Source organism: Crotalus tigris, unplaced genomic scaffold (assembly GCF_016545835.1).
Source record: "Crotalus tigris isolate CLP2741 ecotype Arizona unplaced genomic scaffold, ASM1654583v1 scf7180000020347.5012614909:4044961, whole genome shotgun sequence".
Taxonomy (NCBI): Eukaryota; Metazoa; Chordata; class Lepidosauria; order Squamata; family Viperidae; genus Crotalus; species Crotalus tigris.
Genome location: NW_024097978.1, coordinates 2,497,169 through 2,511,890, shown reverse-complemented (window position 1 = coordinate 2,511,890; position 14,722 = coordinate 2,497,169). Strand labels below are relative to the sequence as shown.

The window sequence follows — 14,722 nt, the reverse complement described above, 5'->3', positions numbered from 1 at the left end:
AAGGTCTCTTCCAGCTCTATTCTATTCTTCTATTCTTCTAGTATACAGTATATTCTTAGTAGATACTCCAGCTTCAGGACTATGTTTCAAAATGTTCTCAAGATAAAATTTTGCCACACTAAAATTAGACTGCCATATTAAGGGCAAAAAGGTGGACTTCTACATAACGAGAATTTAAAAAATGGAAAAAAACAAAGAAGACCCATTTCTCAAGAAATAAATAAAACACAATCTCAAAATAAATAAAATAAAAACCTTATCTGATTTTTCCAAATCCATTGCCATAAACATTTATTATGAACTGAGGTCATATGGGATCCTTCAAAAAAGCAGGGCTCAGGCTACTAGGATCAAAATACTAGGAGACGGGAGGAAGAAAGAAAATGCAAGACAATTAAGAAAAGAGCTGGAGCAGATAGCTTAAAGCGAAGATCAAATATTAAGATCAAAAAGAGAATAAAGACAGGTGTGAAAAATGCAATAGGAACAGCAGTGGATACAAGTTAAGACAGAAGCAGAAACAAGTCCAAGAGATGGGAAGGAACATGCACATTCAGAGGAAATAAAAACAGAAAGGTCCACAATCACAGAACTTTACTACATTTAGTTTAAACCAAATATGCCATTCCCAAATATCACTTTGGCAAATCTGCTATAGTGATGGGTAGAATCGTATTTATTACATGCAGATGTTACATGTGGTCCTTGTATAATGACTACAGGTTCAATAATTGTTCAAATTTATGACAGCAAACACAGCACGCCACAATTATGTGATTGCAATTTGCAATCTTCCCTATTGGCTTACCACAAGCAAAGCCAATAGGGAAGCTGGGATCACATGAAATCCTTGCTTAATGACCCACATGCACCTCATTTAATGACCATAACTAGAGCTGCCAAAATGGCTCTTACTAAATGGCACAATTAGGCGGACAATATACATCTCACAGGGCAATACCACCTTGACATAGTGAGGGAGCTCTCTAATGAAAGTAATGGTGGCAGAAATATAAGCTTCTAGAAGGATCGCCCTCATTGGCAAGAGAATAAAGGATTTGGGCAACAAGAACAATACAGCAAGACTCTGTAGACACAGAGTGTTCAGCAGGAAAGGAAATGGAAAGAGCTCTCAATCAAGAACTTCAAGAAATAGAGTAAAATATGGAAAATGAAATACATTTTTAAGATCAGAAAAATCAATGAAAAAACTTACAACTAAGGTATGAATATAAGATCACACATCTATAACAAAGGCAAACAGAAAGACTATATTGAAACCTTTTACAAGCAGGATTAAAGAATAATAAGACCATCTGAAGAGAAAATCTATTCAAAAACAAACTCCACTAGATAGTAAGGGGACAAGTCAGCTATTTGTGGACTGAGAGAAGCCAAAGCTAATTATATCTCGCCCAGGTCCTTCCTGGGCCCAGCAATACAATACCAAACAATTTGCATCCAGTCTCCAACTTTCCTTTTTGGGGAAGATTGCTGAGAAAGTGGTATATTTGCAGACCTAAGGTTTCTGGAGAAAGGGAATTATTGGGAACCACTGCAGTCAGATATCACATCAAGATAAGAACTAAGATGGCATGGGACACCTTCATGGATAACCTCTGGAAGACCCTGAGTGGGGGAATGTAACCATTCCGGGCATCCTGATACCTCAGTGGCTTTCAATAGCATTGACCATGGTAGTTGGATCAATGCAGGGGGCAGGGAGCAGGGGATCATGGTTCTCCAGTGGTTCTTTTTTTGGAGGTGGATTCGTCAGTGTAGGAGGAGGACAAAGTTCCAGTCATAGGCCTCTGCTTTGGAGAGTACCACAGGCTCAAACTCTATCCCAGCTCTTATTTAACATTTATATGAAGGTTCTGGGTGAGGATATTCATCAGCACAGAATCAAACATCATGATTAAACATTATGAAATTAACATTATACATGCATAGACAAACTACTTTCTAATTTTTTAATATGTGAAGTAGCTTTTAAGTACTACTGAATTATCTTGAGTATTTGCTAAAGAGTAAATCTGAAAGATCTAACCATTAAATCTGTACCTGCCAATGCCCAAAAAGCAGTTCCCAAACATTCATTCAACAGGACAAAAGCAACCAGTGACATTCCACCATTCATTACTCCTACCAAGAAACGAGAGACTGCAAAAAACTCATACGTAGGAGAAAATCCATTAGCAACAGCAAATAGAATGTCAAGGCCAAAACCTAGAAGAGAAAGAAAAAAAAATCCTTTAGAATTATTCGATAGTGTTTAATGCTGGTTTTATTGGGTTTTTCCCCCAAAATCAAGCACACTTATAAAACAAAATCCTTTGGTATTTCATTAAAATGCACTGAGTTACTCAAAAATAGTAGGCACTATTTACTAATCTCAGTTCTGAATGAAAGTATATTGTTTCAGATTAACTTTTAAGAAAATTCACAAGACACATTTTGTGGAAAAAGAAGAATTTACCACAATTGGGATTGTAATATCTGTTGCTAATGCAGTTGTAAAATGTGAAATCACGTGACCACATCACATAGCAACAGCAATCCCAGCACTCCTTGTTGTTGTTGTTAAACAAATTCTACTAGTTATTAGGTGAGGACCCATCCCAATCAAAGTCATCTCGGGCTAGGTTCCTCCCAGACAAAAGCCTTGTTTTTTCTAAGGTAAGAGACCGATTCCCCTTCAACAGTCTCCAACTGTCTATTGCCCCCATCTCTGTCCTTTTGGACGCCCTGCACCCTGCTATGCAGGATGACAACAGCTATAGAACCATGCTGGTGGAGTTGAGATGGCTGCTTACAGTGTGGGGCTTCAGGCAGCATTTCTCAGTGGCAGTGGTGGCAATGGGATTGTAATAGAGGTCTGGGGGCAGCTGGACAAGACTGGTAAAGGACCCAGGTCTCGACTTCAGGCCCAACCCTACCACTGATGCCAAGGAGTGCCACTGTGCAAGGTGACCAAAAAGGTGTAGATGTGAAGATAAGCAGGTGGGGAAAGTTGTAGCACTTCTGCAGTTATAAGTGTGGACAGGCTGCCAAGTGGCTGAATGTTGATCATCTGAACAATGGAGTGCTGCAAAGTCATAGTTTCAGGGACCAATCATAAATCTCTTTGTTCAGAGTCACCATACTTTTGAATGGTCATAAACCAAGGATTATCTGTAGTGATTTCCATTTCTACATATTGGAAATCACCTCATTTGATCTGATCTGGGTACTCTTGAGTAACAATATTTATAAAATCACAGGGCTGGAAGGGATGTTGGAGATCTTCAACTTCAACCCATTGCAGGAAATCTTATATCATCCTAAATAAATGGCTGTTCAATCTTTTCTTGAAGACTTCCAGGGATGGTGCATCCACTCTGGGAGACAAGATGTTCCATTGGTTAATTGTTCTGTAAGGATGTTTCTCCTTAGTCGCAGATTGGATCTCTCTTTAACAAGCTTCCATCTGTTGCTTCTTGTTCTGCCCTCAGGCACTTTGGAGAATAAGTCGACCCCCCACTTCTCTGTGACAGCTCCTCATGTACAGGAAAATAGCTGTCATGTCACCCCTAATTCTTCTCTTCACTAGGCTGGACATACCTATTTGTCTTAACCATTCCTTGTACAATTTATCCTGCAGATCCCCTATTATCATAGTTGCTCTTCTTTGCATTCTTTTTAAGGTCTCAGCATCTTTTTTATAGTATGGTGACCAGAACTGGACATAGTATTCCAAGTGTGGCTATACTAGTACAGCATAGAGAAATACTATCATGTCTCGTGATCTTCATGCTATTCCTCTGTTGATGCAGCCTGGGACTGCATTTGCTTTTTTGGTAGCCGTAGAACACTGCTGGTTCATACTAAAGTGTGGTCCACTAGGATACCTCATTTCTAGATGTAGGTATTTCTAGGTACATTACTCAGTAGGATATTCCCATGCGGCTTTCTAGTTCTGAGGCAGCAACTGTTTTTCTGTGATGGTTCGAGAAATTAGTTATCATCCATTGGAGGGAATAGTCAACCAAAGGAACTCTCAATTGCTATACATTGTTTCTTCCACAAACACACATATCAGAGAAAAGTCCCTTCCCTTCCATCTGCAAGAAGGTACCTTAAGGACTGGAATAAAGAATAGTAAATCCCTCAACAAGGGGATCTCCTTTGAAAAAAGCAGATTAAATTTGGCTACCTGAGGATTTACTCAGCTTTCTTGGTCATATTTTCCAAATATTAAACAGAGAAGACTAACATTTTCTATTAAATTCTAACACAACTTACCTATGAGAAAGACTTTTTTCCTCCCAAAATGATCTGATAGTTGTCCAAAAGTAATTACTCCAACAAACACACCACCAAAGAAACATGAACTGGCAACACTGATCTTATATGAAGTATTGCCAATTAAAAGCCACTATGGACAGAAAAGAGAATGTTAGGCAGAATCTAATGGAACTTATCAGAAGTACTATATCTTTCAACAAGAGGAAAACTAAACCATATTCAAAACTAATCTTCCATCTTTCAGCTATTCTATTTGGCAGATGGGTATCTAAAAACAATAGAAAAGAGCAGGTTGACATTCCTGATGCAAACTGAAAAGGATTTGAATTGTTTATCACATCAAGTTTCATTCAATATCCTCACTTGCATTCTTATGCTCAACCACAGAGTCAATAAGACAGCAATATCCTTTTAAACACTGACCTTCAAACTCTATAGGGTCAGATTCAAATGAAGCTCCAGGGCTGGGGAAAATCCTAAAAGTTCTTCTTAAAGTTTCAGAAAGAATGCTTAATACATGTTTAAAATTGTATTGGCTATCAGATCCCCTGGAAAATAAGCTAACCACTGCCATTACAACTATTGAAATTACAGGCAGGGCTATCTAGAATATGGCTACACAACGCCTAACACAAATTGATTTCCAAAGAGATCTGAGTAGACTTGGAGACTGACAAGAACAGTAATGCCAACCATTCCACTCAAACTGTCTCCCCCCACTCCTTGCTAAGGCCAGGTTATCAGCTCATGAAGCTTGGATAGGAGAGAGGCAGCCATGACAAGTAGTCACTGAAATAACTTAACTCTTTCAATCTTTCTAGAAAAAGAGATTGACAAAAAACATGATTGCCTTTTAGGTTGAGGGTTAACTTTCCTAGATTTTAGGGCAGTCTTTTCAATTTTTTAGAATTGACTATAAATAATCAGATAATCCAGGAAACCATCAAGTTAAATGAACAAACTCTCCATAAAAGAGAATAGGAGTTGATGTTTTTCAGTGAACCTTTACAATTGCATTTATTTATGTTTTCCTATACTTTCTATTTGTCAAGGCCTTTTCAAGCTAAATTCATTCATCAAAAACTATTCATTTGCTATCGAACTACTTTTATGTACTTCTGCAAAATAATAACAATTCAACTTTGCTGTTCAAAGCTGTTCAGTAGAAATCTTGGAGTACTATGATTCTTATATCAATGAGGGAATACTATTTCTGCTCTGATACCAAGAGACTGACATCCAACTTAATGGCTGACTTTTAGAGTGAATCTAGGACAACTCACTGCGGCCAGTTCACCACCACCAGATCGCTGCCAAGACAGCACAGGACAATTCCACACAGCTAACTTGCCATGGGGACAACTTGCTGTGGATGGGTGAGTGAGCAAGAGAGCGCAGACTGGTGGTTGGGGGCATCCCACTTTCATATCTCCTGCTGCTGCTGCTGCGCTGAGCTCCAGGCCAAAAAGGCCGAGGATGGCAGTGGTGGGCAGAGCAGGCTGTGGAGAGGCAGTAGCTGGGGGCTTCCCATTTTCACTTGCAGCAGACATAGGATATGCTGGAGATTCTACATTTGCAAGAGAACGTTCCTGACAGCTGTTATCTGGCTTGAACAATAATTAGTGAAACAGATGTTATAACTATAACAGAAGCAATATATATTTACTGGAAATGCATTACAGGGATAGGCAAAATCTAGTACCTAGCAACATCCTATCAGAAAGAGTGTCTAAGAGCATTCTGTGTTGGGGGGGTACAAAGGCAGAAGGAAATTATTTGAAATTAGCATCATTTAGATAGGCAGAACAGGCAGAGGTGTAAACAAAGAGGAGGCACAGAATAAATTTTTAAAAATGTATATCTTGCTGCTCCACTGTGGTCAAATCATCAGTGCTAAGAGTCAGTGTCTTTGGAGTCACACCTCCAATGAGAGTTGGCAAGTGATTAAGCAGAAAGAACAAATTGGAATCTGGCACTGGAGATCAAGGGGAAGGCATTTTTTTCATATTTCTTATTTTCTTTCGACTCAGATTATTACTCACCCAGAGAGGCAACTTTTGGGAGCTCATAACTATAGAATGCAAACAGGAAAGATCTGCATGGAAGTGTGCTTATAAAAGACAGCAAGGAAGGGTCCAAGTAACATGAATTAGGAAAACATCATGACTGTCAAAATGTGTATGACATTGGTCTTCTTGCCTGAGGAACACGCAAACAGCATTTGGTGCAAATGAATGTTGATTTTTTATTGGAGGAGAAAACAAAGGGATTTGAGAAAACAATTGCTACATTGAAATGCATCAAGGAAGGCAAGAGGTTCCTGAACATGACAACTGAAACTCTCCAGAAGGGACAGTGAAGACAATAGGAAAAGTTCTTTTTGGCTTAGACAATGTATGGCTAAGGATTTTCCTCTCCTCACTGGTGATGATGATTACTGGAAAATAAAGGCTTTTTCAGATGGTCTTTCTTCCACCCTTCACTAAGTTTCTATCAACAACTCAGTCACTACTATGAGACATTTTAGTTGCCTCTGAAACAAGGTTCATATTACTGTTTTTGTTTTTATTTTGTCCAAAAGCTTAACATTGGTGCTTATGACTTCCAGGTTCTAATACTAAAGTTATAATATTCAGCCTTTCCACAGAAATTATTATGCTTCATACCTCAGAGGCTATTGAAGTAAAATTGCTGTTAAAATGTACGTATTTATGAAGGTCACTCCAATTGGCTGTTAGAAGCCACTTTCTAAAGTTGTTTTCTTCAATAGTTGTGTCATTACTATGGCTATGATTAGCTAGTATTCCTTCAAGATCCCAGTGATAAGGTGGTATTGCTCCTACTAGTGCAATGAGGACCGCTTCACTGGCTACATAGAGCTGAAACAAGAAAAAAACAGCATCAAGATCAGTGCCAGATAAACAGACAACATTCAAAGAATTCAGATATTGGAGACCCAGTTTGGTTTAGTGGTTAAAGCACCAGGCTTGAAAGGGGAAGACTATGAAAGCCAGCTGGGTGACTTTGGACCAATCACTCTCTCTCAGCCCAACCCCATCTCACAGTGTTGTTGTTGTGGGGAAATAGGAGGAGGATGGTGTGCTGGATATGTTCACTACCTTGAGTTATCTGTAAACATAATAAAGGTAGGATACAAGCAGCATGGTGGCCTAGTGCTAAAGATGCTCACCTCCCACTTGGAAGGTTGAGAGTTCAAGCCTAGGTAGCGGCAGATGTTTTTCACTTAGGGTGCAAAGAAAAAAAATATCTGCTACAAACTTCACATGGCGTCAGGAAGGGCATCCGGCAAGTAAACGCTCAGATCCATCCAGTTATCCCGATTCTACCCGAAATTACAGGATTGCAGGTTTGTAAAAAGTGAGTTTTAATAAAGACAGGATACTAAGTAACTAAATAAATTCCACATAACAAATTGCTTAAAAGCCAAAAGAGTAACCTTTTTTTTACCTCTTGGATTATACTGGACTTCAAATACTAGCAAATTGAATTCTTTGAATACTTCAGTCACAACTTGTCCACACTAAGATATGACTGAGTCTTTGCCTGCCTATAAAATCGTTATAAAATCTGACCAAACAAGGAAGCCTCTCTTTAATTATAGCTTCTCAGCTTGAGTGAAATAGAAAAAACTGATAATTCAGACTTCTATAAAAAAATATACAGTGAATTGATAGATGCAATGTATAGCTGAAAAATCTTTATTCAATAAACACGCTATGTTAACCAACAAATGACTCATATATTTTAAACCATCTACATCTCAAACATCCTTCAATGATTTGCACACAAAATATGAATATTAATATTTTCAGTCATGTCCTTTGCCATTAGAAAGATGCAGTCCAAACAGATGTTTCCAACTATTATATCTATACCTGATACTCAGATCAAACGATCCTCCTAGGTAGGACATCTTCCCTAACAAATTAGGTCTGATAAATTAAAAGAAAAATAGTAAAATATATACTTCTAGAATCCCATAGCATTTACTTGGGCCAAGAGGCCAAACCAAACCCAAACTAAAATCATAGCTAGAACAAACCGTCTTATTGAAAATCCTTGGCTCCCATCCTCAGTTCTGAACTGAAAATCCAAAAGGTAGTGGACTTGGTAATGAGTCTGGCAGTTGCCAACAAATTTGCCAGCTTCAAAGTAGAAAAGCTGATCACCTGCCTTAAGACATAAAATCTACATTTCACCCCAATTTGTAAACTCGTGTAGCCTGCCTAAAGTCTTCTCGCAGTTTATAGATAACAGGGCTAGGCATCTCAGGCTGCTGGAATTGGGTATGTCTAGTTTAATGAAGAGAAGGACAAGGGGGGACATGCTAGCAGTATTCCAATATCTCAGGGACTGCCACAAAGAAGGAGTCAAGCTATTTTCCAAAGCGCCTGAAGGCAGGACAAGAAGCAACGGGTGGAAACTAATCAAGGAGAGAAGCAACCTAGAACTAAGGAGAAACTTCCTGACAGTTAGAACAATTAACCAGTGGAACAACCTGCCTCCAAAGTGGTGAATGCTCCAACACTGGAAGTTTTTAAGAAGAGACTGGACAGCCATTTGTCTGAAATGGTATAGGGTTTCCTGCCTGAGCAGGGGGTTGGACTAGATAACTTCCAAGGTCCCTTCCAACTTTATTATTATTATCAATCATCGCACAGTCAGCCAGATGTTCAGACTGGATTTGGCATTTTGTCTACCTATCGAGTCCTTACCCAGGACCTGGGATAGGCAGATGTGGATGTTTGATGGTATTACAGGTATCGTCGCAGGATGGAAGCAGTTCCTAATAAGGCCGCCTTTTGCAATTGACTAATAGCAAATTTGTCAATGCCAATGGTGTTCAAGTGGTGCTCCAGTTGTTTTGGGATTGCACCCAAGGAGCCTATGACTATTGGTACTACCCTTGCTTGCTTTTGCCACAGTCTTTCTATTTCTATTTGTAGGTCTTTGTATTTTGTTATCTTCTCCAGTTCTTTCTCTTCTATTCTGCTGTCTCCAGGCACTGCCACGTCCACTATCCAGACTTTTTTGTCTTTCTTATCGACAATTGTTAAGTCTGGGGTGTTATGTTGCAGGTGCTTGTCTGTTTGAATTCTGAAGTCCCAGAGCAGTTTAATTTTATCATTTTCTATGACTTTCTCTATTTTATGATCCCACCAGTTTTTGCTTACAGGCAAATGATATTTTTTGCAGATCTTCCAATGCACCATTGTTGCTACTTTGTCATGCCGCTGCTTGTAATCAGTCTGTGCAATCTTCTTGCAACAGCTTACCAAGTGGTCCACTGTTTCTTCAGCTTCTTTGCATAGGCGGCACTTACTGTCTGTTGCTGTCTTCTCAATTTTGACTTTGTATGCATTTGTCCTTAAGGCTTGGTCTTGTGCAGCCAGAATTAGTCCCTCGGTCTCTTTCTTCAATTTTCCTGCTCTTAGCCATTGCCAGGTTTTATTATTATCTGCTTTCCCAGCTATTTTTTTAATGTATTGGCCATGTAGTGCTTTGTCTTCCCATGCCTCTATTTTGTTCTTCATTTGGTCTTTCTTGTAGGCCAGTTTGGTCTCTCCAGTAGTTAGTAAGCCTTCCTGATATACTAATTTCAGTGCATCTTCATCATTGTTCTTCAGATATTCTTCCAAAGCCATTTTTTCTTCTTCAACCATCTGATGTACTTGTAGCATTCCACGCCCACCTATTTGCCTTGGTAGATAAAGTCTATCAATGTCACTGCGTGGATGAAGGGCATGATTCATTGTCATTATTTTTCTGGTCTGCCTATCCATTGCTTTTAGTTCTGCTTGAGTCCAGTCCACTATTCCAGCTGTGTACCTAATGACTGGGATTGCCCAGGTGTTGATTGCCTTTATGGTATTTCCTCCATTGAGTTTGGACTTTAAGATCTTCTTCACTCTCTTGATGTATTCACCTCTAATCTTTTTCTTGACTTCAGTGTGCTTGATGTTGTCAGCTTGAAGGATACCCAAGTATTTGTAGTACTCTTCCTCATCCAGACTCTTAATGTTATTTTCGTGGGGCATCTTGATTCCTTCAGTTTTCACTATTTTTCCTTGTTTGATAGTAAGTGTGGCACATTTGTCCAAGCCAAACTCCATTACAATATCTTGGCTATATATACGGACAGTGTTGAGCAGCGATTCTATTTCAGATGATGTTTTTCCATACAGCTTCAGATCATCCATGTAAAGGAGATGGGATAGTCTAGCAGATGTTTTTGATGTTTGATAGCCATGTCCTGAGTTATTCAGTATTGTTGACAGAGGAAACAGTGCAATAACAAATAGTAATGGTGATAATGAATCTCCTTGAAATATTCCTCTCTTGATATTAACCTCTCCCAGCTTCTCACCATTGATCTGCAACTGTGTCTTCCATTGTGCCATCGATTTTTGCACAAATTTTCTGATGTTTCTACTTACTCCTGTTATTTCTAGGCACTTGATTATCCAATCATGTGGCAGAGAGTCAAATGCCTTTTTGTAGTCAATCCATGCCACATTCAGGTTGGTCTTCCTTCTCTTGCAGTTTTCCAAGATCATTTTGTCTATTAGGAGTTGATCTTTTGTTCCTCTGCTATTGGGGCGGTTTCCTTTCTGCTCAGGTGGAAAGAGATTGTTTTCAACTAGATGCTGTTGTACTGCATCAGCTACCACACCAGTTAGTAATTTGAAAGTTGTTGGTAAGCAGGTAATTGGCCTGTAGTTACCTGGTGTTGCCCCTTTTGCTGGATTTTTCATTATTAGGTAGGTTTTCCCAGTTGTTAGCCACTTTTCAATTTCTCCTCCTTGTAGTATATTGTTGAACTGCTTGGCAATGAGTGGGTGTATAACAGTTAGATGTTTCAACCAAAACCCATGCAGTTCATCTTCACCTGGTGCTGACCAATTTTTGATTTTCTTTGCTCTTTTTTCTACCATTTTTGTTGTTATTACTAGTTCTTTCATTTCAACTTCTGTTTTATTTGCATCCACCTCTTTTAACCAAGCTGCATCCTTGTTGTATTTCTTTGGGTTATCCCATATCTGCTTCCAGAATTGCACTGTTTCTTCCTTGTCAGGTACTGACTGATTCCTTGCAGTTTCTCCATTGATGGATTGGTAGAAACGTTTCTGATTGGATTGAAATTGGAGGTTCTGCCTATAGTTTGCAATTCGAGCTTCATATCTACTGATTTTCCTGGCTATAGCTGTTATTTGTTGCTTTATTATTTCCAGTGCTTCCTTGATCTTCCTTGTTTCTAAGTGGTATTTCTTGATTAGGTATTCTTTGGTCTTCTTGTTCTTCAGCTTCTTTTCTTTCATCTGTTCTAGCTTGCTTGCATGTGATCTTAACTTGCTGATCTTATTTTCTAGTCTAACCTTCCATTTTTGTGGTGCACTGTTTGTTTGTTTTTCTTTTTTGTTGATTTTACATCCCAGGTATTCTGTTATAACTGCAGCTGTGCTGTACATTAATTGGTTTGTTTCTTGCAGTGAATTGGTGCTTATACTTGCTATTGCAGTATTTGCATCTTTTAATGCTTGTGCTAGCTGTTTCTTTGGAACAAGCTTCAATGCAGGCAGCCTTATTCTGTTGTTTTTGTGCTGTTCTAGATGCTCAATTATTCTTTGTTTCAATTCTTTTATTTCTTTAGTTAGAGGGTTTTGTTCTTCCTGAGGAAGAGGTGCCTGGTTTCCAAATGAGAACAGTTGTATATCTCTACTGGATTCTTTCACTGCCAACTCCCCCTGGTTTGCCTCTACATTCTGAATGTATTATTATTATTATTATTATTATTATTATTATTATTATTATTATTATTATTATTATTATTATTATTATTATTATTATTATTTACTTAAAATAGACAGCATGCCTTTTAACCACCATCTTGCTCTCTTAATCGCCCCTTAAAATTCCCTACATATGTTCAGCCGACACAAGAGGGCGGGAACCTCACACCAACCAGGACATCATAAAACGCTCTTTCCCGAAGTAAATCGCCCTGCGCGGCGAACCGCGACCTGCCCAGGACTAAAGCGGCTCTTCCCTGATGGGTCATGCGAGCACCCCACTCCTCGCGACAAGAGATGCCCCCCCCCCAGGAGTCTCTCTCACCTGGAGCAGCGCGGCCAGCAAGACGCAAAGCCACACCTGGAAGGGGCCCATCTGGCCCACCAGAGAGAAGGCCTCTTCCACCTCCATGGCGAGAATAGCAAGGTGGCGGTCTTCCTCCTCCTCCCGGGTCGCGCATCCCCTTCCCCAGAATTCTCTTTTCCGGAACCGAGTGAGGCAGCGTCCACAGAATCCGCATCCGAGAAGCAGAGAGCAGAAGTAGACATGCGCAGAAAGGAATTCCGACTTCCGCTCTAGGAAAACCATTCAGCTAGGTAAGAGATTTCCGGGTTATGTCAGACGTCGCCTTTGTCCTGCCGGGTAAGGTGCTCACTTGGGAAAGTGCAGCTGCGGTTGGGCGTTAGGGGTCGCTCGTCTCCACTCCTTCTGTCAGGCACCGAAGTTCAGATTCTTCTTAAAACTGCACCTTCTCTGTGTAAGAAATAAGGTTCAGGATGCAAAGTGCTTTGAAAACTAAGCAAATAAAGTAGACCTAGAAGCCCGTGAAACCATGCAACACGGTTAATTAGGTAGGGCACTGAGGCCTGGAGAAAGAATTCAGATTCCTCTCCTGACATTTATCGCACAAGTTTCTTCCACCCAATTAAAGTGATTGCATAAATGCAGCCATACTTCATTATGCGGGAGTAGGATTGAAACTAGCCCATTGTTAGATTCGTATTATTTGGAAGAAATGACAAGAGTACATTCTGTTCAGGCATTTTAATGGTTTAATTCCAATTTAGAGATTTGGTTCTTGTTAAGATGATTGAATCAAATATCTGAATTCAGAAAGGAGATGAGCCCTCTTGATATATACTAAGGCTCTCAGTTGCTAATGGAAAAGTGTAGGCCAACATAATGAAGAGTCAGCACTGCTTTGTCTGTGGAAGAGCCCCTCCACAGCACCTGGTTCTGCTTCAGACATCACCACTGTGGGAGAAGCAGGCAATTATTTTGTGGGGTGCCGCAGGACTTGGTATTCGCTCCCTTTTTAACAAATAAAATTAATGGACCAGTGAAATGCTGTGGACATAAATATACTTGGATTTCAGTTAGGCATTTAACAAAGTAGACCACAACCTACTTCTTGGTAATCTAGAAAAGTAGGATAGGATAGACAGCATTACCACCAGATGGATTCATAGCTGGTTGATAAACCACACTTGATGTGTAGTTCTTCATGGAACTACATCTATATGGAGGGAAGTATGCACTGTACCCCAAGGTTCCATTTTAGGCCCAGTACTCTTCAACATCTTCATAATTGATTTAGATGAGGGAACTCATCAAATTTGCAGACAACAACAAGCTGGTAGAAATAGCCAATACCCTAGATGATAGGCTCAGGATCCAAATGGATCTCAACAGACTTGAACACTGGGTCCTATGTAACAAAATGAAATTCAATGCAGAGAAAAGTAAGGTTTTACACTGAGGTAGGAAAAACCAAATGTACAAGTACAGATTAGGTGAAACTTGGCTCAATAGCAGTAACTATGAGAGGGTCACTGGACAGTCACCTAAATATGAGCCAGTAGTGTGCTGCTGCAGCTGAAAAAGCAAGTATAATCCTAGACTGCATTAACAGGAATAGAATCAAAATCATGTGAAGTGTTAGTACCGTTTTATAAGGCTTTGGTAAGACCACAATACTGCATCCAATTTTGGTCACAATACAAAAGGTTGAGACTCTGAAAAGAGTGCAGAGAAGAGCAACCAAGATGATTAAGGGGCTGGAGGATAAAACATACGAAGAATGATGGCAGGAATTAGGTATGTGTAGTCTAGTGAAAAGGAGTAGGGATGATATGTAGCAAAGTTCCAATATTTGAGGGGCTGCCACAAAGAAGTGGGGGTCAACTAATTTTGCACAGCACCAGAAGGCAAGACAAGAAGCAATGGATAGAAACTAATTCAAGAGGCTAGCAACCTAGAACTAAGGAGAAATTTTCTGACAGTGAGAACAATAAACTAGTGAAATGTTTTGCCTTCAGAAGTTATGGAGGGTCCAAAAAGAGACTGGAGAGCCACTTGTCTGAAATGGTATAGAGCAGTGATGGCGAACCTTTTAGAGACCGAATGTCCAAACTGCAACCCAAAACCCACTTATGTATCGTCGGGTGTGGGGTGGGCATGGCCCATTGGGTGGGTGTGGCCCATTGGGTGGGCATGGCTGCAGTGGTAACGGCAGATTGGATGGGACTAAAAAGTTCAATCAATTCCAACTTTGCGAGATCTTTTTTTTCCCCGCAAGAAGTTGAAATTGACTGATTGATTGAACCCTCTTTTTTTGGCACAC

The 14,722-nt window shown here is 39.8% G+C and overlaps 1 protein-coding gene across 5 annotated transcripts in view; it reads right to left on the bottom strand.

Moving 5' to 3' along the window:
* Positions 1-12,852, bottom strand: part of SLC22A15 (solute carrier family 22 member 15) — a 48,806-nt gene extending 35,954 nt beyond the window's left edge. Inside the window, exons 1-5 of one of the 5 annotated variants that reach the window (XR_005559555.1) lie at positions 12,424-12,837; positions 6,954-7,166; positions 5,571-5,894; positions 4,285-4,417; positions 2,065-2,229 (exon numbers count right to left, since the gene is read on the bottom strand). Coding sequence is in view for 4 of the 5 variants with exons in the window: in XM_039366520.1 (XP_039222454.1) it covers positions 2,065-2,229; positions 4,285-4,417; positions 5,571-5,894; positions 6,954-7,166; positions 12,424-12,687 (1,099 nt within the window). In the remaining variant the exon portion in view is untranslated. Of the gene's footprint in view, positions 1-2,064; positions 2,230-4,284; positions 4,418-5,570; positions 5,895-6,329; positions 7,167-12,423 lie in introns of all 5 variants that reach the window. The other 4 variants (XM_039366520.1, XM_039366523.1, XM_039366524.1 and 1 more) reach the window with 4 other exon arrangements.
* Between the last annotated feature and the right edge of the window lie 1,870 nt (positions 12,853-14,722).